The 26,219-nt window shown below is 33.3% G+C and overlaps 1 protein-coding gene and 1 long non-coding RNA gene across 8 annotated transcripts in view; one reads left to right on the plus strand and one right to left on the minus strand.

Annotated features, from left to right (window-relative positions):
* The window catches only part of LOC146996205 (uncharacterized), a 244,862-nt gene that overhangs the window by 186,074 nt on the left and 32,569 nt on the right, over positions 1-26,219 (minus strand). The window contains exon 3 of one of the 4 annotated variants that reach the window (XR_015042056.1): positions 20,235-20,366. The exons of the other annotated variants lie outside the window; for them this stretch is intronic. This is a non-coding gene — a long non-coding RNA (uncharacterized LOC146996205). Of the gene's footprint in view, positions 1-20,234; positions 20,367-26,219 lie in introns of those variants that run through there. 4 annotated transcript variants of the gene reach the window in all.
* LOC146996207 (cullin-5-like) overlaps positions 11,480-26,219 on the plus strand; it is a 64,744-nt gene continuing 50,004 nt past the window's right edge. The window contains exons 1-2 of one of the 4 annotated variants that reach the window (XM_085820316.1): positions 11,480-12,736; positions 12,837-12,960. In XM_085820316.1, coding sequence (XP_085676442.1) covers positions 12,723-12,736; positions 12,837-12,960 — 138 coding nt within the window. In that variant the 5' untranslated portion in view covers positions 11,480-12,722. The remainder of the gene's footprint in view (positions 12,737-12,836; positions 12,961-26,219) is intronic. The other 3 variants (XM_085820315.1, XM_085820314.1, XM_085820313.1) reach the window with 3 other exon arrangements.

Genomic DNA, 26,219 nt, shown 5'->3' on the forward strand with positions numbered 1-26,219 from the left:
TTTTTCCCTTTAATGAATAAGTTTATACTTATCTGTGCTTTAAAAAGTGCTTCTGTGTTAAGTATGTTATAATTATCATAAACTAAAGCGAGTACATACATTTATAGAAAGTAAACATATTTAATCTTATTGTAAGTCTAATAGTGATTATATAAGTATGATGATTAATTTAATTTATAGCAGATAGTACTGTTTATCATCATGCTAATCGTTCAATCTATAGCAGATTGCATTCTTTATCGTCATGCTAGTCAATTTGTAGTAAATAGCATCATTTACCAAGTTAAGTAAATTAAACAAATGTGTGACTTAAAAGTAGGATTAGATTAAATGTAGGATTAATAAAAATTCAAAATGGTAAATACATTTTGTATGTTGCAAAATGCTTGCATTTAAATATCTCGATACATTTGTCACAGGAACAGCGTATTTATTAAAATCCGAAGACCTTGAAAAATCTTGATAATATATCTGTAACTAATACCAATTTTGTTTCTGATGTTAATGCGAAAAAATACGCTATTTAAATTTTTGTGAGTTCATGCCTGATATTCTTAAAATTCACTTAATATAACATAAATCATTAAATATGAAGTTTTACAAAATCTTGTATTTAATTCTAGTTTAGATAATTAAATCCGATTATAACAATCTTTGCATGCAAGTGTTTCATATTTTTTGTAAGTAAATAATTAAATTTATGCAACACTTTATTTGACAAAAGAATTTTCTATCTAATTAGACATTATTCTTCAAAACTAGTACCTGTTTCACTTTATACAATTAATAGATAAGTATGATTTTCTTTCTATTAGTCGTGAATAAACATTAACTTATATTATTTAGTAGAATAAACAAACCAAAATATGAATTTTTACCTGCTACAGGGAATGTATGCATTTCTATATATTTGCACGTATTAAAATTTACGAAATTCTGAGTTTCATTTATTTTTTGTCAAAGGTATTCATTATGTATTCCCTCTTCATTTACTTGTATAGTGCAATATCAATGCAACTTTTCTATGTGTATATGTTAAAGTTCATGAAATTTTTTTATTGTGTTTTGATTTTTAAATTTAATTACTTCATATATATATATATATATATATATATATATATATATATATATATATATATATGTTAAAAATCCTAAAATTCTCTTTCTTCACCCCAAATATATTATTTTAAATTGTATATTTTGTATAGCAGTATGTCGAAGCAATTTTTTTTTCCCCAAAGAAATCGAATATATTGTCATACATATATACGCATGCATATACATACGTATGGAAATAAAAATGTATGGCATCATATTTCATAAAGACTACAATTTAAGTTCTTTCTGAAGATAGAAATGTAGTCTTTATGAAATATTATGCCATACATTTTTATTTGATGAAATGCAGTCTGTGATTAAAAAAAAAAAAAAAAGCAATATTTATTGTTTCCCGTTTACAGACAGTTTTGAATAATTTTGAATTGACTGTAAAGACAATTTCGATGATTTTCTTCTTTTCCTTTATTGGAACAATCCTTCCTCTTTTTAGTTGACTGATTGAAAATAAACATATACATATTATCTAAAGTATTTCTGTATAAATTGTTTCGAATTGTAATGTATAATTTAGTGCATCCTAAGGGCATTATATGTTAGTAATTTTATTCGGCAGTAATAATGCAATGATAGTTGTGTTTTTCATTTGTTGTGTTCTACATTCCAGTTTAGGATTTGTTACATTTGCCTTCCACACAATAGTGCTAAATCATGTTATAAAATTTCCCTGTAAAGATCAGAGGTTAGCTATTTAGATCTATATCAGACCTCTATCAGAGATTTGATATTTGCCATTTAAAATGCAAAATAATATGCAATTCTCTCTGTGCACCTAATGTCTCAAATAATTATAAAAACTTATTTAAATCATTGCAAGCTTAGCGTTATTTGTTTCAAACATGAGTATTTATTATTATTCGGCAACATATGTCAAAAATAAGATATATTACTTATACTTATCAAAGATGTTTATTAGTCAAGGCATAAATTGTTGTAAGTATAATTAATATGACCCTTGACCAATAAACATCTCTGATTAATTATATTTGTTTTCAACTAATGATTTTATGTTGCTACATGATTCCAGGTAAATTAGCTTCATAATTTAAATCAGTTAGAATTTATCTCAATTTTTTAGGATCTATATCCTGCCTTCATGTCTTAAATTGTCTTTCTGTTTAATTATTGCGTAAAAATAAAATTCCGATTCATTAAGTGTGAAGTTTCTTTCGTTAACAAGAGTTTCTCAGCGCTTAAATTTAGTAACATCAGTAATAACTTTTAATGGAATTAAAATTTCTAGTTATTCGTATCAAAAACATTCTAAAAATAAAAATCTCGGTTCTTCACATTCTAATGAAAGCAAGGTATTTTCCAGATTTATAAACGATGAGAATTAAATATAAAAATTTCAATTTTTATATAAGCCTTTCAAATGGATATTTAAGAAGGCACCCTTAAAGTTGGCGAGGACGAAAGTATCCCTACTGCAGTGACGTCACGAACTGCGCGCCGTGGCCTTGAGTTAGTTCTAGGAGGTGTTGCCCATACTCATTTTATTCTCATTATTGGTTAAGTTTCACATATTGAATCCTTAAAGTCTTATGATTCTGTTATGGAAAACTGATTTTATATCTTTAATTTGTTAGAAATTTTACAGAAAAGTGTTACTTATTTCAAATGAGATGTTCCCACTTGGAAAATAGATAGATCCCATTATAACATAAAAGACACCCATCAAGATAATATTCCATTTGAAAAATGCTGTTGAAATCTTGAATTAAAATTTTAAAAGCAAAAATTTGTCTTTAAAAAATCATTAAAAACATCATCAGAATATTTTTCCTGTATTTCTATTATTATCAGTGAACTTCTTTTGTTCCTTATTTTATTTTATTTATTTTAAATAGATCACTTTTAACAATGCTCTTGGAAAGTTTGATTTAGATGTAACTGCATTCCAAATGGCAGTTCTGTTTGCTTGGAATCAACGACCGCATGACAGAATAACATTTGAAAATCTACGATTGGCTACAGAACTTTCTGACGCTGAATTAAGAAGAACGTTATGGGTAGGTTTTATTCGTTTTTATTGCTTTTTTTTAATTTACTCATTTTCTTAAGTTTTGAAAATGGATGGATATAGGTTTATTAGTTAACACTACTGAACATAAATATATTTCCATCAATTAAAATCTACAACCACATGAGATTTTCATTAATTAAAGTGCACGTGAGAAAAAACTGTTAGAAAAATAAAAATTATATAAAAAAATATAAAATTATATAAAAAATTTTCCTATAAAATTTTAATAATCTTAAAGCTTTTTTTCTTAATTTGAAATGAGGACAACTTCTCTTGTTATTGTGTATCACTTTCATTAATAAGATTCATTCAGAGTATAAATTGATATTTATAGATTAATTAGTAAATGTGTAATTATAATCTATGTGCAGGTATGGTAGAATCACTTAAAACATTATTAGTATTGTTATATCAAGCTTGGATTTGATATTTGTAATGCAAAATGTTATTAAGAGACATACTTCTATACTTTACCCTTCATTTTTTCATATCTATTAGTGCTGATTCTGAAATGTATTAAAACTTGAGTGTAGTATTTGATTTGTTAATTTGATTCCTTAACTTTGTAATGAGTATTAATATATGATTTTTCTAAATTTTATTTTTAACTTTGAAAACAGAAATGCAAAAAGAAAGGATATCTCAATGCTTAGAAAAAAGAGTTCAGGGTGATTTTCTGAAACCAGCTTCTGTATATAACTCTGTTAATTTATACTTGTTAATATGGCAAGTAATGCCATTGAGGATGAAAAATACAGTCTGAATAAGAAATTATCTGTTTGCATATTGCTGAGAAGTAAGATTTAAAATTCAACACACTGACTATGATAAAAGTTGCATTGAGAGAAAGAAGGGGGAAAAAAAGTAGTTGTACTTCTGAAAATAAATTCCAAATTTAAAGAATAATATTAAGGAATTACATGAAACTATACTGAAGAACAAGCTGAAATACTGAAATATACATATACCTGCAAAGTACAAAAATATTAAATAATTCATTGAAAATATGTTGTTAAAAATGATAGTACTTGAGTAAGTTAAAAATGGTGGCCAGTTTATTTTGCTCTCATATTAACTCTTCAGATTGTTGATGTGTAATAATGAATGAGTCAATGCAAATGAATATAACTGAAGAATAAAGATGGATCTGCATAGATAAAATTAGACAGGACTATCATAATAACATGATATTCATTAATTTACAGAGTTATTTCTGTAAACATTTCGCTTAAAGGTATTTCTATAATAAGTAAATAAACATTTGTACTAGTTTTTTAGGAGAAAAATGAGAATATTAGGCATTTAAAATTAAGTATTAGAGAAGTTTATTTCACTAGCCCAGTAACTCTAACCAGTAACCCAGTCAAAGTCAGCAAAATTTATTGCAAATATCCAGACTAAGGTAATTTGATAGATGAAATATAACTTGTTGTAAACATTTCCTTAAATTCAGTATGACGAATTTTGTTTATAAAATGAAAATCATTGATGTATGTGGTATTTGAATATTTTTGTTTGCATTTCTGAGTTTCCTGATATTGTTCTGACTATTATTATTGTAATAATATCACAGTATCACAGTGATAGTAACTGTCAAATTGTGACAACTTATCTGTTGCACTGAGAGTTTATGAAATCTCACGTGTACACTGAAAATGAAAGGCATTTATGAGGAGGGATTAGGAAGAAGTAAGGAACTAATGTTTGTTAGCAAAAGAAATCATAATTGTTTTGAATATTTTGTAAAGTAATTAATTGAACTTTATGAATTGGTTTGACAAACTCTGTTATTTTCAATTAATCATAAAATAAGCAAAGTATCAAAGACAATCATCATTTGTTAAAAATCATTGTCTCTAGATGAATATTTATAAATATCAATATATGCTAGGCATTATTGTTAGATTGTGAAAAATGAAGAATGAGATATATATTGATGCAGAGTTGTTGCTTTGTAGGTCTATTGTGGATGTGGGAGCAATTGCTATGTTGAATCTTCCCCTGTGTAGAAATTTCATGCATTCAAATGCATGCTACTGAATTCATGCATTATGTTTAGATCTTGTCACTGCAATGGCTGTCATTTATGTGTTAAAAAGACAGCGACATAATCTGCATGGATTTGGTGATTAAATCTCATTTCTTTCTCTTTTTCTTTTCTGCATTTATTGAAGCTTGACTTGATCCAAGAGACCGCAGTAGTAGGTTGCGTTGATGGTCTGACGTCCGTGTAAGAAATCTACCAGTAGGACACCCCTTCAATCCCCAAAACCATGGCCAACATTTTCCCCGCAGACATCGAGTTTTGGTTCGTACTTGCATGCTTTGATTCGGGGGTGTAATGATGCACCCATGTCTCATCACTGGTGGCAATTTTATGCAAAGCTTCCCCTTCTTCAAAACGAGTTCGAAGCAGTTGAGAAATGCAAACTCTTGTGGCTTTTTGATCATCATTCAGCAACCTTTGGAACCCAATGTGCTGAGATTTTTCTGAAGCCCAAATGCTTTCTGATGATTGATTGGGCACTTTCATAGCTGACACCAAGTTCTTCCGAAATTTGAAGCGATGGGAAACGTCGATCCCATTCGCTAAGCTCACGAACACGTGCAATGTTTTCATTAGTCACACTCGTGCGAGGATGACGGGGATGTGCTTGATTCGCAACACGTTCACGGCCTTGCTTAAATTGGTTGCACCAAACCTTCACTTTTGACCATGAAAGCGTAGCTTCCTCGAACTGGGCAAGCAGTCTGCGGTAAATTTCGGCTGGTTTCATGTTTTCACAGACGAACAGAGAACTTTATAATTATGTTTTCACAGAGAAACTTTATAATTATGTGTTGCTCCAGAGAGATGGGCACACTCATTGTAAGGGCACTTAAGCACTGGACAAGCTGGCTGATGTGGTTTCCCTACTCTAGGTATCCCCACCTAACGACTACAAATGCCCAATCACACACAAATACCCTTCCCCACTCTCAGCCAATAAAGGCTCGTTTATATATGATCGACCTGCATACCTCATTAATTCTTTTAGAGTTGATCGATTTATTTATACACTTTGTGTCGCCACCATTTATTGCTCTATTAAGTGAAATAAGACCAGACATAAAGAACAACGTTGTTGGATAAAAATTAAATGTGCCAGAGGTCATACAGCACGACAGTGTCATCAAGAGGCTTGCGGGGAATCTGCATTGCCTTACAGAACCATAGCAAGATGGGTGAAAGCATTCAATGAAGGACGCCAAAACGTGGCAGACATGCTGCGGCCAGGTCGTCCGAGTGTCAGCGATGCAGACGTGCAAGCTGTTGACGCACTAGTGGACAGTGATTGCCGCCAAACGGTTCATCAGCTGGCTGGACAAACAGGATTAGCGCATATGACTGTGTTGCACATTCTGAAGGAATGCCTGTCCATAAGAAAAATTGCTTCACGATGGGTTCCACATCACTTGACGGAAATGCAGAAATGGCTACGATACAATGCTGCCAGAACCCACCTGGAGCGCTATGAGCACAAAGGAGATGCTTTTTTACGGCATGTCATTACGCTGGATGAGACTTGGGCGCGATCGTACCAGCCAGAACTGAAACGCCAATCAAACGAATGGTGTCATCACAGGTCACCACGACATTCGAAATTTCGTCAGAACCCCAGCAATGTGAAAGTTATGGTGATTATCATGTTCAACTGTGATGGTGTCATTCTAACACATACCGTTCCCCCACAGCAGACCGTCACTGCGCAGTATTACTGCTCATTTTTGGATCACAATCTCCGACCAGCTTTGAGAAAAAAACGGCGACACTTTCTGCAGAACGCTCCTCTCATTTTGCGTGACAATGCTTGGCCGCATGCAGCGCAAGCTGTGACTGATTTGTTCAAGCGATGGGGCTGGGAAGTGCTTTACCATCCACCATACTCCCCAGATCTAAGCCCATGTGACTATGGCTTAATTCCTAAGGTGAAGGAACCACTTCGTGGCACTTGCTTCCAAACTGTTCCTGAGATTCTTGCGGCAGTAAACCGGTCCATTCAAACTATTAACAAAACAGGCGCTGCTACAGGTATTCTGCGACTTCCACATCGTTGGAAACGGGTTGTACACAATGCTGGCGACTATATTGAAGGACTGTAAAACATGGTGACATGAATCACTTTTGTATTCCTTGTAAATAAATAGTTGCCACTATTAAAGTTCCAACCCTCATATTATTTTAATCTGGTTGATTAAAATCACTGTATATTGGAGTTTTGTTACTGGTTTAATTCCCAGTGGAACAGGATGTGTAAGCTTTTACATTGTTTTCTCCATGTGTAGTAAAATATGTGCGAATTTCCTTTAAATTTGTTCATGTTAATATGTCTTCTAACCTGGAGTAAATGATGTTTTATTATGATTAAGCATTTATTTGTCTGCTTTTCTAGATTAGTGCATAAAAATATTTAACTGATTAAAAATGATAGCTTCCTTTCTTATTATGTATATGAAATTAAATTGAAAACTACTTATTTTATGTTCCATAAAGATTATCCATCATGGTCTACAATACTGGCACAACTTGAAAAATAACAAGCTTTGAGTTGTGACCATTTTCAGTATTGTAAAATTATCTTTGCAGCAGCACTGGCACATATTTTAGCTCAATACTGTTATAATAAATGACAGCAATGTGTATGTGTTGCATTCCTTGGTATCAAACATATCAAAATTTTACTGCATAAATATTTATCATGGCACTGTATACTTCAACGACATTTCTGTATCAAAAGTAAGAGAGCAATCACAGGATTACTTCGTTTTGAAGATTTCTTTTAAAGAAATAGATTTTGAAGGTGAAAAGACAGCAGGTGTAGGAAAAATCTCCAGTCCTTTCAGGAAGCATTATTGGAAAAACTTATTATAAACTACTTGCAAGAATATATGGAGATTATCTATGGAGAAATTTGGCAGTCTATACTGTTTTATAGCCAGCAGTGCAATAGGAAGTTCTTCTTTAGCATTTTGCAGCAATCTAAAATTTTAACAATAAAAATGCATTCTATTTTGATACTTATGTAGGCTGCTGTTGGAAAATCGTTCACTCTTTTATATCCTGTTTACTGATGTAGAACTAAAACCAAGGAAAACCCAACCAAGAACCAAGGAAAATATTAAGAATGCCATTTTGTAATTTTGTAACACCTGTCACAATATGGTAACATTATTAATAAAATTCAGTTTATTGTTTTCGAATTTTGTGTATGAGCCATGAACTTCGAGAACAATTCAATATAATATTAAAAAATTTGATAAAAATTTTTTTACTAACATTATTTCATAAAAAATTTGATAATTTTTTTAAATTTTATGATCTTTTAGTAATGCTTATTTCTTAATCTGACAATTAAGTGTATGATTCTTGCATTTCAGAACCAAGGAAAACTTTAGGCATGCTTATCTCAATACTTCATGTTTTGAGTTGTACTAATATTGCAGCTCATGAATGATACATAGCTATATTAAGCAGCAGCTTTGTTAATAATATTTATCTGTAGACCTAACATAGCTCTATATTTTTACAATATGACTTTAAAGAAGTTTAGAAGTATTTTTTAATAATATCCATTTTTGTATAGATATAATGCTATTGCTATTTTATATCTATAAGGTGAACTTAAAGGGCAATTTTTCATTTATCTCCTCCCTGAATATAAACATTACAGTGTTGTATTAGCAAATTAACTTTCAAAATAATAATTATTGATATATGTGTTATGTGAAATTAGTAACACAACAACCTTGAGTCCGGAGTAGAGTTATATACAAGATTTCAATTGATTTCGAGGGCAAACAAATACAGGTCCCTCTTTGTGAGGAGCAAAGAAATCTGCAGGACTGGAAAGCAGTGGGCATAATTTTACAGTGGACATTTATACTCCACAGTGTTATTAATGTTATTTCTAATAGCAGAATGTCTTCTCTGATGGCAAGCAGAAAATTTTGTAAAGGCTTTGACCACGAGAGAAAATCCTGGGTCAATGGAAACTGATCTCAAATAATTGAGTTCATTAGCAGACAAAGGTTCTGCAGAACAAAATTTGAAAGCATGAAATGTATAATAGTAAAAAGAAGCCATTTTTTGCTTAGCCAGGTGACATGGTTTTAGCATAGGGCAGTAAACAAACAGAAATCCTGGATCAATGCAAACTGATCTCAAATAATTGAGTTTATTAGCAAGCAGAGCTTCTGAAGAACAAACTTCATGAACATGAAATACATAATAGTAAAAAGAAGCCATTTTTTCTTAGCTAAGTGACAGGGTTTAGCAGGGGGGTGAACAAATATAAAAGTGTTTAGTAAACAGTAGTGTCAAAATCAGATTCATTGCGAATTATAAGAATATCAAAGAAGGGAAGGGAGTTGTTAGATTAAAAAGTGAACTAGATAGCTGGATCAATCAAATTCATAACAGATAAAATTTGGGATAAATCTTCTTTATTACCATGAAAAAGTGTGAAAGTGTCGTCTATGTACAAATCCAGAAATGAAAAGAAAATTTCTGAAATAATCTCACTTCAAAATAGTGCGCGTAAATGTCAACAAGTACAGGGCTGAGAGGATTACCCATGGCTCTCTCAATTTGGTGATAATATTAACTTTGGAAAACAAAGTGTTTTGTATTCAAAGAGATTTTTACTAAGAGAAATTAACTCTTCAATTTTAGTGTGTGTAAAATGGAATTCTTGAAGCCTGATTTCAAGACAATTTGTGCTCCTTTGACTGAAACATAAGTAAACAGTGATTTCACATCAAAGGAAACTACAATGGAATGCAGGAGAGAAAAATCTTTAAGTATCTCAATGACTTCAAAAGAACTTTTTACAGTGTGAATATTATTAGAAAGTAATGGAGAAAATCTGGAAACTAAATATTTAGCCAAAGGATGCTGTTCCTTAAATGGAAACAATAGGTCAAGACGGAACTCCAATTTTATGGACTTTGGGAAGAGTATGGAACCTAGCACTGTTAGCAATAGGTGGAATAAAAGATTTTTTTAAATTGAATTGGGATGATAGGAGAAGACTGAACAACGGTTTTTACTTTTGTGAGATCAGAATTTGAAAGAATTTTGGCTTTCATTTATCAGTTTCGAGACTCTGTATGTGTTTTTGTCCATAACAATAATCTGTTAGTTCTTATCAGCTTTAAAAATTATAATGTTAGCATTAGAGTGAATTTCACTTAAGGCCTTCATTTTCTTTCGCTTAAGATTTGAAACAAATGATCTGTTATTAAAATCCATGTTGTGAGTAATTGAGTATTGGATTGTGTCCTTCTGTGTTTCTGAAGTTTTAGAGAATTTAAAAGTTTTTTCAATAGCAGTGATGATTTGAGGAGTTGAAGGTTTAGATGTTTTTTAAAAGTTGAAGTTATATTTTAATATTTTCATATTATCTTCTGAAAGATTAATATTAGAGATATTAATGATGGGATTAGGATTTGCAGTGGGAAGGTTAAGAAGGTGGGTGGGACTAGCTGATAGGGGTGAAAGCTTTTGGAATTTAGAAACAAGGACACTTTTATGGCCTAGACAAGTGGTATCAGTTCTAGATCAAGATTTACAATCAAAAGAAGGGAAATTAAAAGTAGAATTGGCAGTTTTTAAATGAAGGTAATATAATCCAAATTCAATTTTAGCCAAACCTGAGTTTCTTATCATGTAATGAAGAGCTGACAGTTTGAATTTATGCATAATTTTTGTATTGTGAACAGAAGATTTAAGACTACATTTGACTTGTATAAATTTGGGAATGATACAAACTTGTATAATTTAGCACATGTAATTGTAAATTTGCACATGTGCAAACTTGTGTATATTTCAGAGTGAATTGTTCAGAAAGCTTCTTCAATTGGTAAATTAGATTTTCTTGAAACTCCATAAACTGAAAGATTTTTCCCCCTCTGTGTTCCATTACGGTTCAATGTCACTGCTTAACTACTATTCCAGTTGAAGGAATACTAAATTGTCTTTGAAACTAGGCTTTGAGAATTCCTTTCACAGTTACTGAAACCAAGAGTTAATTTCTGTTACTAAAATCTCAAGAGTTCAACGAACTTTTTTTCCAAAGTGATTATTATCGCCAAATTCAGCAATTAGCTATGGGCAATCCCCTCAGTCTTGTACTTGCTAATATTTACATGCACTATTCTGAAGTCAGATTATTTCAGAAACTACCTTTTTGTCTCTGGATTCGCTACGTAGATGACACTATCACACTTTCTGATGGTAATAAAGATTTATCCCAAATTATGTCTGTTATGAATTTGTCTAATCCAACTATCCAGTTCACTTTTGAATTCGAATCTGAGAATTCCCTACCTTCCTTGATATTGTTATAATTCACAGTGAATCTGATTTCAGTATTACTGTTTACCATAAACATTTTTCTGTTTGTTTACCACCCCATGCTAAGCCATGTCACTGGCTAAGCAAAAAATGGCTTCTTCTTAGTATTATGTATTTTGTGCTCTCGAAGTTTGTTCTTCAGAACCTCTGCTTGCTAATGAACTCAATTATTTGAGATCAGTTTCAATTGATCCAGGATTTTCTCCCGTGGTAATCACTCTCTCCTGTGGTAAACACTTTTTTGTTTGTTTACTACCCTGTGCTAAACCATGTCACCTGGCTAAGCAAAAAATAGCTTCCTTTTACTTATGTATTTTGTGCTTGTATTATATTACATATTATGTAAGCAAAAAATGGCTTCTTTTAATGATTATTCGTAAGTTTGCTCTTCAGAACCTGTGCTTGCTAATGAACTCAATTATTGGAGATCAGTTTCCATTGATCCAGGATTTTCTACTGTGGTCAAAGCCTTAAAAGATTTTCTGATTGCCATCAGAGAAGACATTCTGCTATTAGAAAATAACATTAATAGCCTTCTTGTGTTTCCATTTTATCCTTTTGTCAGTTTTAAAATTGCATGGATTCTTCAGAAGTTCAATTTGTCTAATCCAACTATCCAGTCATTTTCTTGCCTATCAATAAAAATCCATGGTTTAACTCTTAAAGATTACATTTCTAACTTTAATTTTTTTTGAATTTATAGCATATCATGTCAGTGCGGTTTGAGATGCATCAGCCAATTTAAAAGAGTGTTAAAGTTTCGTATCGAGGAACACCAATCTTATGTCCGAAAAGGCAAAATTAAGAAATCTTTGATAACTAATCTTTGTTGGGAATGTAATAATAATTTTGATTTTGCGTCTGCAAAAATCATTTAAAAAGCTTCTTCAATTCGTGAATTGGATTTACTTGAAGTTTTTCGCAAAGTTAGTCACAAAAGTTTATCTTAACCTAAAAGTCCAATCCAGTCATTCCTACAACTTTTAAAATTCTACTAATTTAATTTTTTAATTTCATTAATATTTTGGCCAAAGATGGCACTACCTTCTCATTTGCTTCTTTGTGGAGTATAAATATGACCGTAAAGCCCACTGCTTTCCAGTCTTGCAGATTTCTTTGCTCCTGATGAAGAGGGACCTGTACCAGTTTGCCCTTGAAATAGCTTGAGATCTTATACCTAAATCTATGCCAAACACGAGGTTGTTGCATTACTAGTTTCGTGTTTCACTTAGTGTGTTTCTTTTTCATTTCCATATGTGTTTTATTCTAAGTTACAGCTAAACTTTTAATATTTTACAGGAAAAATAAAAAACCTCAGAAGAGAGGTAAAGTTAATTTAATTGGAAGACTTCAGTTATCAACAGAAAGAAGTGAACAAGAAGAAAATGAACGCATAGTACTACTTCGAACACTCAGAACTCAGGTTAATGTTTCTTTCAACTATTCTAAATTTTATGCTACATGTTTGTAATTACTGTAAATATATTGATTTTTTATTGTTGTTATCTAAAGTATAAATTTTCAAAAGGTTATTCACAAAAATAGTGAGCTTGTTAGCAAAAACTGCTGTATAGAAATAACTATGCATGTTATTATTGTCAGAAGTACGTATCACATATGAAAAGTCTAAATAAATAAGTATGAAATGCTGGACTAATCTTTTCCTCTTTAAGGTTAGGTTAGATTATTTGAATATGGGAAAGTATGCAAGAACTGTTTGCCTAAGAGGAGGAATTCCTTTATAGAAACTTACTAAGGGAAGTTGGCTTGCTTTTGCATTACATGAGGGGGGGAACTCACCAAAGCCGACCATTCAGCCATCTCGTTTGCATAGATTTGAACCTCGGTCAAACTCTCAGCATTTTTTTTTAACCATTCGGCTACTAGTGTGGGTGCTTACTTTGACACTTTTTACGATGTGTGGCAGCAAACTCATCATGGATCTACAATTTTAAGAGATAATGTAGCATTCTGAATCAAATAACCTCTTTTTCTGTCTTGATGCAGGGCTTCCACATGCTTAGAAAGTCAGTAAATTGGAAAATAGCTTGGAATTGTTGGTAAAATCCAGACCATTTTTCCAAAAAGTCAAAATATAAAGTTAAAAATTTAAGTCAAAATATTTAAGTTAAAATATATAGAGTAAATTTAAAACTAAACCTGAATCAAACTAAATACAATATTTGGTTTGGCAAAGTAGAAAAGTAAATTGGTAGAAAATTATAAAGTTGCAAAATGTGCAAACAGTTTCTGCATAAATTGACACAAGGGAAAATTTACAAAACACCTCATCAACTCAAAATGTTGGCATTTAAAAAAAGTCAAATTATCATGTGATTTATTTATTTTATTTTTTATTTTTTACTTTTTATAATTTCACTTGTTTTTTCATTTGTGCAGTAATCGTTTGAAATTTTTTATATCATTTCACTTTTCCAACTTTGTCAAACTGAGTATCAGGGCTGGATTTACGTATAAACTACACAAGCTATAGCTTAGGGTCCCCACTTTCTTGCCCCCCCCAATTAAAATATAGTGTATATAGAATTAAAATATATTATAACAGATGTATAAAGGTCCCCAAATCTCAAATAGCTTAGGGCCTTATCAAGTGTAAATCTTATTCTGCTGAGTATGATATTTGAATTTGCTTTGATTTTAGTTTAAATTATTACCACTGATTTACTGCAGCTTTTAATGCATGTTTTTTTTATTTACAATTAATATCTTTATTACTAAATTATAAATAATATTTATGTGTGTATGTTCCTTGCATAAGGGAATAAGGGTGAAACATGGGAGCTGCCAATTTTTTAATTTGCATAATCCCTCACATGAGCACCTCAGATTGAATTTTGATTTTTTTTATTTATTTTGTGTGAATTTAATGAACTTTTGATTAAAAACTCTGTAATTTAAAAGGTTTATGTTGCCACTCAGCAACATATAAGATATCTATGTTTCAAATATATCAGAAAACCTGGTGATATAAAAGAAGTATGCTGCCAGTTGGCAAAGTGCAGGTATTTGTCTTTCAAATTTAAATGCATTGTGAAATAATTGTGGCACTTAGAGCCACCAAATTTTGAACACCGTCTTCATCTGAACGCTGAAGCACAACTTTCATATTTTGTGCAAATTTAAGGAACATTTGATTAACTGTCTGATTGCTCAATTTGTAGACCAAAATAGCTTAAAAAACTTTTTTTTCCCTATATTTTGATTCTATATATATTGGAGAATTGAAAAATGAGCTTTTTCTTTTTATAAAATACTTATATATATATATATAATATAAATTTTTATCATGAGAAACTAAAGTTGCCAGAAAAAACAATTTCAGATGTTATCACCCCCCAAAAAATTTTTCTAAATAAATTTCAGTCGAATTACAGTTAATTTATATTTATTGCATAATATAAAAAAGCAAAATGTATAAAATTTAAGAAAATATAAAGCACTGAGGAAAAACTACCGTAGAAATGCAGTTTAGTATGATAGAGTTCAAAACAGGTTTCAAGACAAAGTCTAACTTCACGGTCTTTGCACCAGATTCAATAAATCTAGTTAATGATCAATCTAATTAATAATTCAATAATTTAATTAAATAATTAAGATAATTGCTGAATGTTTTCTAGCAGCCATTTCTGTAAAAAAAAACACCAAAAAGTGAAGTTTGAGCGGTAATACCACGTGCCTTCAAATGCCGCAATTTAGTGGAGAACTAACAATATCTGTTGGCCAATATGTAAACTAAACGTCTAATACTGTATATAATTTATTTCAATGGGAAAAAACGGGATGCGCTCCTCAATAAAGGAAGAAAAACACATGCCCGGGGGATGAGCAGATTTTGCTACATTTGAGTTGCCCGTGGAAATCGCAGGATGAGCAGCCAAAGAGTTAAAACCTCAACATCTAAAATCTTTGTTGCTTATCAATGCTTAAGATATTTATATTTTGAATTTAATGAAGAGACTTGGTGATTTAAAAGAAATGGGTTGCCACTCTTGGAATTAAAATGTTTTTATCTTCTTTATGGCAGTGTATTGTCATTCACGCAAAACAACTTTAATTTTTTCTTTCAAATTTATTCTGTAATTAATTAACAAACTACGCTATTCAAAAGCAATAAACTCATTCATTTCATTTATTTATTACTAAGGGGGTCATGAAATTATACTAGCATTCAAATGCATATATATATGTTTGTGTGTGTAAACGTACAGATACACCAAAAATGGGATAAAGTTTAATTAATAATTACTATTAATGTCATGCAAAGGGCTTCAAAATTGATTGATTAATTAAGAGAGATAAAATACATGGTGATTCAAGAAAACATTTAACAAAAGCAACAGCTGAGGAAACGGAGATTGTCTCCATTGAAGCCGTGGATGCGTTGGCAGTAGTATGGCTAGTTACGCATACCACAAAATGGCTGACGTGCACTTGATGTATGCATGCCCAGCTGCAATCGATGAAAAGCAATGTGAATGAATCACGAGAAATATCCTGATATAGAAAGTTGCCTTGCCACTCTGCATCAACGATTGTGCGAAACAGTTCATTCGATATGCAAAAGCCAAATGCCGGTCGCCAACGAATAACTCGGACAGTTTTTTTCCAAAAGAAAGCATTCTCCAAGATCTGGAGCATAATCCTTCAACAAGTACATGAGTTGTAGCCCGAGACACTCATATCCCCGTCTGGCGTATTTTACATGACAAAGGACTGCATCCTTTCCATTTACGATGCATCTGGACATTGGAACCGGAAGGCTACAACAAGCACATAGATTTTGCGTGGTGATTTTTGCAAAAAAATTGTGCAAACCAAAACTTCACAGCAAGTGATCTCGTCACTGATGAGGCTACCTTCTCACTAGAGGGTGTGATGAACATACACAGCTTGCGTACTTGGGCAGATAAAAACTCGCATGCTACATGTATGCATGCCTCACAGTGCAAATTTGCCCTCAGTATGTGCTCTAGCATTGTAGGAGACTTTTTACTTGGTCCATACTTTCTCCCAGAATGACTTGATTGGCTGCATTTATGTAGCATTTTTGCAACAGGGTTGCCACGCTACCTGGAAAACTGGAAAAAGTCAGGGAATTTGAAAATTGACCAAGAAGTTCAGGGAATTTCATATGGCGATCCCCCCCCCAAAAAAGCGAGTTTTGCACCGACGTTGGAAACGATCACTTTTATTGGCGAATTGTGTATTGGGTGAGCGTCGTTCGGGCAGCTGGAATAGAGCCAATTTTTCACAGCTCCAATTAGATTGTCTTTTAGAAAGGCAAAGCAAATTTCAGGTAACCTCGAGAATCGCATGTGCAGTGCATGTTGAACTAAGCAAAATACTTATTGTCGTATAAAACAAAATCGGTTTAATACTAATATACGGTACCATGGAAGTTAGAATCAAAGAATATGTATTGTTAAGAAGGAAAATTTCGATTTTTTTCCTCCCTGGAGCAAATTACAGAAAAAAATCTATTTACATAAAATCAATATTACATGGTTGGTATGATTAATACATTGTATGTCTCCCAGACAATGCAATACAGTCCGTACAATGCCTAGGTATGCTGAGTATCAAATTATCGATCTGATCTTGGGGGATATTACACCACTCAAAAAGCAATGCTCTCCGAAGTTCCGGTAGACATGTAGGAGGAGGTTGACAGGCTGCAACTTGTCGATGTATCCCACATGTGCTCTACCGGATTCAAGTCCGGTGAGAATGCTGGCCAGTCCATACGGGTGATATCGCCGATTGAAGGCATTCGCTTACGATGTTTGCACGGTGAGGATGGGCGTTTTCATCCATAAACACAAATTGTGCGGCCATGGCGCCCCAAAACAAATGTACATGTTGTTCCAGAATGATGTCCTGATAGATTTGGCTTGTCATGGTTCCAATTTGAACATGCAGGTCAGTTCTGGAACCCAGAATAATTCCACCCCAAATGAGCACTCCTGCACCACCGTAACGGTGTTGTTCAATGATGTTTTCTTGGTAGTAACGGGTACCTGGAGCTCTCCATATGAAAGTCCGGCGAGAATCAGACTGCAAGCTAAACCTGGACTTGTCGGAAAACATCACACAAGCCCACTGTTGCGGTGTCCACAATGCATGCTCTCTACTCCAGGATTAACCGCAGGCGACAGTGAGTTGCAGTAAGTGGAATGCATATGACAGGTCTACGAGCATATAGACCAATCTGCCCTAAGCGTTTGTACATGGTCTGCCTTGAAATTGTCGTACCAGTGGCTTAAGAGAGCTGACGAGACAGGTCTGAGGCTGTGCTCCGCCAGTTTTTTTTGGCAGTAACTGCCAAATACCGGTCCTCATTCGGCGTTGTAACTCTGGGGCAACCTGTGCTGCAACGTCTACTCTCACATTACCATCATCTTGGAATGTTGCCAAAGCCTGGAGATGATACTCTGGGCAATTCCAAGTTTGTCTGATACTTCCAGTTGGGTACGCCCACATTCCAGACGGCCGATAATTCTACCACGTAAAAAATCATCCATTTGCTTCCTTTGTGTCATAACTATTCGGTTATTGCACTGAAATGCTTATAAAGTGCCTGCGAAAAATTTTACTTCTTTGCCTGTATTCCTTATATATCACTCTCTTACACTCTCGTCATTGTGACGTACCATCAGTGTCATCTAGTTACTACCTGAAATTTGCATACGGTTCTTGAAGATGTGTGTTGTGATTTTACAGGTGATATATTTATTTTAGAGTTCGATTTCCGCGTGACTCCGAATTATCCTTAATTTATGGACATGAATGTGATTGAAAATGAGAATATAACACTAAGTTTGAAGCATTCAAATTTTTTAAGAAACTTGAAACACTTGAAAAATAATATAATGATAAAAACCTGTTATCTGAAATCTTTAAGGTACAGATGGCAAGCGGCTCGGATGTGACTCGATATTAGATACGTAATATACAAAATAATTTTTTTTTCAATTTTTTGTATGAGTTTACTTTTATTGCAATTTTTTTTTCAATTTTTTGATTCAGTTTTAATACTTCACCATATTAAATTGTTATTATTCTATATATTTATTCTATTATTCTATATATGTATTCTTAATTAATATATATATTCTTAATTATTTCTACATGTGTAATAATTTAGAGGAGGAGACTCAGATGTTTTTAATCATGATTGTTGTTATAGATGGTAATGGAATGTATATATATAATTACATAAAGTTGCAGACGGGCTAGTGAAGGAAAATTTTCTTTATTTTTGAGAAGCACAGTTTTAAAATGAATTGCACATCATTATAATTATACAGTTGATGAAAGAGAGATAATTTGGCAACATCATTGCTAAACAGCAAGCAAGAGCTGGAATGTAACCCATTTAAAATGAAAGCTTAGGAGAGTTGTGAAAAAGTTATTCCTCTCAAATTTCCTGTTGGCAGTTAAAAATTTTAATAACTGGTGGCCATTTGAGTTTCAGTTTGCAAAACTATCTGCATCACCAGCATAATGCAACAGTTATGTGACATGTATTAATTTGAAAATATTGCATTTTAGAGATTTATTATAAGAATTTACAATTTTTAGATCAAAACAGCAAAGTAAACAAATTAAAGCTAGAATTTTTATTTACATATTTCACCCACACAACACACATTGATCAGCTATTAAAATTCCTGTACCATGAAGGCAACATGTAACAAACAGCAAATTTTGCCTGAAAAATAATATATGTGGGGATATGCATTCCAGAACATGCACACAGAGCAGGTATAAGCAACACCATCTGTCTTGTGTGTAAATGGAAAGATTGGACAGCAGTTGTTTTATAAGGTATTTCTCCCACCTTCTTAGCGAGCCTTCATGGTGTAGTGGTGTGCACATTCAGCGTGTAATTGAGAGGTCAACGGTTCGATTCCTGGTGAAGGCGTTGTTAATTTTTCATCTTGACTGCCTCCAAAAATACCTGTCTCTACAGTTTAACATGGAAATCACATTTCAGCTTTGGTTGTTGGTGTTAAGGTCTGTTATCCTCACGTGAGGAGGAACTTTTACCAGCACTTATCACAGTTTGACTGTGGCAGGATCACGGCCTTTCGGGACTGCAGTTTATTTTCCACAACATTGCTACTCATGTAAGTTGGAAACTCAACTCATTACTGTCAAGTGAATGGGGAATTAATAGGTCCAGTAGGATCCTGCAGGGTGCCATGTGGGATCTCAATGACCAGAGCCACTAATATCCAAGAGGATATATATTTATATATGTTGTCCTCTTGACCTTGAAGATTATACAACCATGGCACATTTGAGTCAAACTTGGTTCCTGTGCAGGATGACATGTGTAGCATCTTTTTTATGCCTTTCCCTGTTATTGCCGTGGAGACAGGTTACACCCAGTGCAAGAAACAACAGCACTGGACACAGGAATGGCACCAAGTCATCTTCTCGATCACATCGCGGTTCTGCATACAGCATGATGTTGGATGTATTCAATCATGGAGGCAGGGAGTAGCACGAATGATGGCAACTTGCATTTGTTATTGTCATAATGCCTAAGCTCGTGGCATGCTAATGTGGGGTGCCGTGGATAGACATTCAGTTTATATCTTGGTCTCATAGCTGGTAATCTGGATGGCCACTGGTACATTTATGACTTGTTAAGGCTCATGAATGTGCCCTATCATCGAGGCCTAAGTAATGAAATCATTCGACTAAATAATGCATGATGGACAGTAAGGATATGTGGTCAATACAGAGGAATTCAATTCCATTGTTGCTCTAGCCAGCAAGTTCTCCATATCTCTCATCCACCTAGAACATCTAGTTATGGGTTACCAAGAGACTGGCATGTGACCACTCATCTGTCACTATGATTGATGAACTCTGGTACAGAATTGAAGCCACATAGAATGAAGTACCCCCTTATCTGTCATCCAAGTTCAGTTCAACTTAGAGTGTAGTCAAATTGCAGCTGTTGCTGCCAGATGGGGCTGCTCTCTGTACTGAATTCTGCATTCAATATACCACAAAACCTTCATGCTGTGTGGAAGGAAGTTCTTTTTTCTTTCCACAGTGCATGCAGAATTCAGTACACTGAACTGCCATCTCTGGCAGCAGCAGCGACACTAATCCAGCCGGGCATCAAGTTGAACCGAATGAATGTCATATATAGGTGTTTCATTCATTTATATATATGTAACTATATATCATTATATATATATCTTTTATATATGTATCCTTTATATGTTAGTACTCTAGGTTGATGTACCAGAACCATATGTAAACACAAATTAAATATGTTGACCATTCTGCTTTTTTTTTTAGCTAGAGTTGTAATGGATGGTTTTGCCATGTTCTTTGGTTTCTGCAGGATTATTGTACTTAAAATTGCATTCATATGTAGGGAAGCTTGAAAGGAAGGTCTTTGTTGCAACACCACCTAGTGGTGGTTTTAGTTGCTTTTTTAATTATAATTCTGGCTTTATGCTCAGGAATTCTTATCGATAGTTTTCTGTATGTTGAGCTGATACATTGAGTTTCTGTGCTTGTTTCTTTCATTGTAAATTGGGGTAGTATATACACGTGAAGTATCTATTGTGGCAATATTTGATTTATCTGATCTTAACAATTTCCAGATAAATGAGGCTATCCAGATATTCCAGATATATGATTCCAGATATATGACTATTCCAGATAAATGAGGCTATATAATAGATCTTATTATTAAAATCTCATTGAAAAAGTTTACTTTTGATTAATGGATAGAGCCCTATTTCAATGAAAATCATAAGTGTTCGAACACTTTTGGGAGCCACTGTACCTAGCCAACCGGAAAAAAGAAGAAAGAAACAAAGTTCTTTCATTTCGTTAGAGATATATCCGAGTTCTTTAGGGTGAAAGGCAACAGCAAGAGCAAAGTTAAATTCCCAGCGAGTAACTAAAGGACATGTCTGAATATAATAACAGAAAATACGAATAAAATTCTGTTGACTTTGCATCTTTCGATACGCGCCAAAGCGGAAAAATAGATACTGTTTATGAGCTTTGCATCTGCCTTTTAAAACACTGCAGTTGAAGTGAACTAACTTCGTGATTCATGAATTTCCTTACATCTACCTTTTCGTTTCCAACGTTTTCGTATAGTAGCTAGGGTTGCCATAAGGTAACTAAGATTAATTAGGAAAAAAAAAAAAAATACTATTTAAAACTGTGTGATTACTTTGAAAATGGCTAAATTTCTTACAGATACAAAGCATACTGATCGGAAATCATATCCAAGAAAGCTAAGCTAATTGTCATTCTAGCCCACGATGCAAATTTCCAGAGAATATTTTCATTAATGGTCCTCAGGAATCGGATAAAAGTAACAAGTTTGCAGTGGAGGCAGTTGAAGCAATTCTGATTTGTCATTACAATGACTCACGCTCAATTTTGAAATTATGTGAAAGAAGAAAATGATATAAGTAAGAAAGTAAAATCAACATAAAATATGACTGGCATAAAAAGGATTGGTTTTACATCTTTTTTATTACTCATTGTTTAGGTTCCAAAAACTTTATTCATTTTTTGTCAGAGTAAAATAAACCATTTTAAATGTAGCCTGTAAACATCCCCTATCAATGCTTAACAGTTATGCCATTCCTATTCATAGCAGTTAAATTTTAACGTAGGAGGTCCACCAGCTGCCGAGCGCTAAAGTCGCTGAACACTGGTAGTTCGAGTCCTGGCTAACGGGCTGGCATGGGTGTTTTCTTAGTTTTCCCCAGTTTGAGCCAATTTCACTTAGGAACTCCTCCACGAAGGCATCCCTTCTCTCAGGCAGATAGTCCTCGTGTACTTTGCAGTAATTTAACAAAACATTAATTTAGGAAACCTGCCGTCCAGACGGGAACGTAACCGTAACCGAAGAGCCTGATTTCGAATCCCGGAGAAGGCATGTATGTAACTTGTCTGTGCCTTCATAGGACGTAACGGTGGCCGCCGGCCCCATAATAAAACGACCTCCTTTTCTGACCTTAGTAGGGGGCAACGCCTATAATCGGTTAGTGCCCGCCATAATTTAAAAAATAAATAAATAAATAAAATAAAATAGAAAGGCTTTCACGTGTTATATTACTCTCAAAGGGGCTTTTTTTTTTTTTTTTTTTTTTTTTTTTTTTTAATTACGTACATATACATGTTTGTGTTGGTTGTGCTGCGTTAACCATGAGGCCTATTATTATCGGCCAGGAGGGTTGCAGTACACTCGTATATATTACATTACGTTACACATACACATTTCGAGAGCATTTGGGCTAAAAATATTTAAAAACAGCATATCTTTAGAATTTCCGACAGATAGTCTTGCGCGCTGGAGATAAAAGTGTTTTTTCGATACAATGTTACCGTTACTTGATTTGAAATCGTTGAGTTTGCTAATCAAAAATTCGTTTTGACAAGTTTTACAAAATATGAAATAGACAATAAAAGAAATTCTAAATTCGGGTATCCATATTCGGGTAGAGAACTACGATATTCAGAGTTTAACGTCTCTAAGTAACCCCCCCTTTTTTTTTCCCGCACGATGCGAGAACCATACATGCATTCATGCAGATTCTGCATTTAATTTCTTTAAATATAATACAGGCTCTAATATTTGGGGGCAACAATTTAAAAAGTGATTCGCTGTTTATAGTGAATCCACGCAAAATGCCAAAACGAAATTAATAGCCCTGCTGAGCCAACGCCCTTTGGGCTAAAAAAAATAGGAAAGCTAAACTTCAGTCCACTTCAGCTAGTTTTTATTAGAATTTACGACTACCTGGATTTAGTGTCAAAATGGTCTTCAGTATTTAATTTTTTTCGAAATTGTTTATGTCGCCAACATCGCCAATTTAAAAAATAATAATGAAAAATCTGAAAGGGTTGATTTTACCGATCGTCCAGAAGGGCCTTTTTTCCCTTTGAAAGTGGAGATTATGGGCAGAGACGTCCCAGGTGGAATAACGGAATATTTTAAAGGATAATACAGGTACATAATACATTTAGGGTAACACAGGAATGTTCTGTATCTCTTGTGTACTTAAAAACTGAAGGAAATATAAAATGCAATTCTATATAATTAGATGTATCATGAATTAAGTGCATTTTTACTTAAACATATTAAAATGTAAATAGATAATATTCTTTAGAATTGCATCTATTTCTTTTAAATAGCTTAGTTGTTAATACTGGACAAACGAAAGAATTATATCTTCCGTTTTTCCGAAAGGCAACTGGCTCGCATGAAAAGTGAAACAACGAAAAATCTTGTTTCAAGCGGGGGGGGGGGGGGGACGACAGAGGCAAGACAACACGCGCCAAACAATTTTCTCTAGACTAAGTTTCGATCAAGGTTAATTTTTCTAAACTAAAGTTTAGTTTAGAAATCTCTATTTTAATTAGTTACTGAAGTTATCTTTAGTTTCTAAACTAAAGCTGTCTTTAGTTATCTTTAGTTTTTATCCCTGTCTTGAGCTAGCTGTAACGATCTGTAAACAAGTAACGAAGTAAGAATCATATTCAGTTGCTTTGAAAATGTGGAACACATTTAGTTTAATCTTGGTTAAATAAATAAATAAAAATATTTTTTTTTAAAAAATCAATCTTAGCTTTTCCAAAACCCCACGAGTGACCACTCAATACCGGTAGTTCGACTAAAATTGCAAACCTCTTCGAACTAGTGGGCTACATGAGTACTTCTCTTGGTTTTTCACTTGTCTGTAACATGAGTATAATCTAGTTTCCTGAGAAAGACCTCCACAAAGGCGTCCCATCCCTGAAGGTGATACCCCTACAATACTGTGTGTATTCAGTTAACATAACCTAATTTTTTAACCCGAGCGGGCGGTGAGCCAGAAGGGCTATTAGTCTCAAAACGGCATTTTATGGCGTTTCACTATAAACGGCGAATCACTCTTTAAATTGTTGCCACCAAATATTACCGACCTGTATTATATTTAAAGAAATTAAATAATGAAGAAGCTGCATGAATGTATGCATGTTTCTAGCACTGTGAAGAAAGTACGGTACCTACGGTCATCCAATTTTTAATAACGTAATCCTCCACCCGAACATGAGCACCTGGACCCACGAATTTTGAATTTCGAATTTTTTCCATATTTTGGAAAATTTTAAGGAATTTTTGATTAACAAACTCAACGATTTTAAAGCCAGTAGTGGCAACACCGTACAGAAAAAAAGTGTTTTTATCTCCTGCGCGCGACACTGTCTACAGATGTTCTGTTTTTAAACATTTTGCGATATTGCTGTTGAATTGAATATTATGTGGCCTGAGTGTGAACACACAAAACGTTAAAAGACGCAGTTTTGAATGTCATATAAAATCTGAAAACTTTCAGAATTTTTTTAAAATTTTACTTACTTATTTGTTTATGTATTTTTCAAAATTGGTTTCACGCTGATTTCCTTCAAATGTTAGGTTAGGTTATTTGGCCAAGCACATTGGCCAAATAACGTAGGTTTGATTTCGTGGAGTAATTTCTAAGGAAAACTGATTGCATAGTAAAAATCACAAAAGCCAACGCAGTAGTCAACAGTTTTAACTACTCGGGTACAGTGGAGCCAGATTTGCTTCTAAAGAATTTGGAATTTAGTGACAGAATATTACAGCCATGCGCCAAAAAATGGATAATGATCCAATTCCAGATGAAAAAAAAAAATCATATTTTCTTGAAAGGAAAATCATGCAAACTGTCATTCTGTCAACCAAGAGTTTGAATCCCCCCCCCCTGTTAATCAGAAATTGTAAAATACAGTAAATGCCCCTTAATGTTATCATTTGGATATTGTTATCGAACTGCAGAAATTCCTCTAATTTGTATATGAAAACATGAAAAATACATCACTCATTGCGATTAACAGTTCGGTTAATACGATCCAAATATTACAAATACATTTTTTAAACAAAGGTTTCTTTTAAAGTTTAATATGGTTTATCAGTTTGAGTTTATGTATAAACATGGCTCAAGTGGAATAGCGACACATTTTACAGAATATTAGATGAATTATGCGTTTAGACTAACGTATTTCGTCCATTTTATGCCTATTTATTTCGTTTTTTCATAGTTGCCGGTTTTTCCCGGTTGCATATTTCCGAATTCTATCCCACCCCCTTTTCGAATTCAAATAAAATCGTGACTGTTTCGTATCATTTAAGTCGTTATTGTATTTTTCTCCATGGATAATTGATGTCATTTTTATTGCCGAAAAGGAAGATTGAGCGATTCTCCAATTGTATGAGGTTTTAGATTTTTCGTAATTAAATATGAAATTTGTAAGGATGCCGATGAAACCTCAGGAACTGTTGTATATTTTCTCAAAAATACATTTTGATATTTCACGCTGTTAGTTAATTTCTTAAAAATTAATCAGATTTATTTACTAAATCGTTATGTTTAGTTTCCAAATATAGTTTTAATTTAACAGGTTTCATGCATTGATTTTTCATTGCATTTAACACACAACGGATATTCATTTTCCACTGATAATGCAACATGTAAAACAGTATCTAATAAACTCTTCTTGATATTTACTTGATTTCTTATTAGAAGTAGAAAGAAAAATGTTTATTAGATGTCTGACCATCATTCCCATTTTCACTCTTGCCGATTTAATCCCAGTATA

The sequence above is a fragment of the Stegodyphus dumicola genome, chromosome 7 (assembly GCF_044657685.1).
Source record: "Stegodyphus dumicola isolate Sdum_Otavi_A_Nest chromosome 7, ASM4465768v1".
Classification (NCBI taxonomy): Eukaryota; Metazoa; Arthropoda; class Arachnida; order Araneae; family Eresidae; genus Stegodyphus; species Stegodyphus dumicola.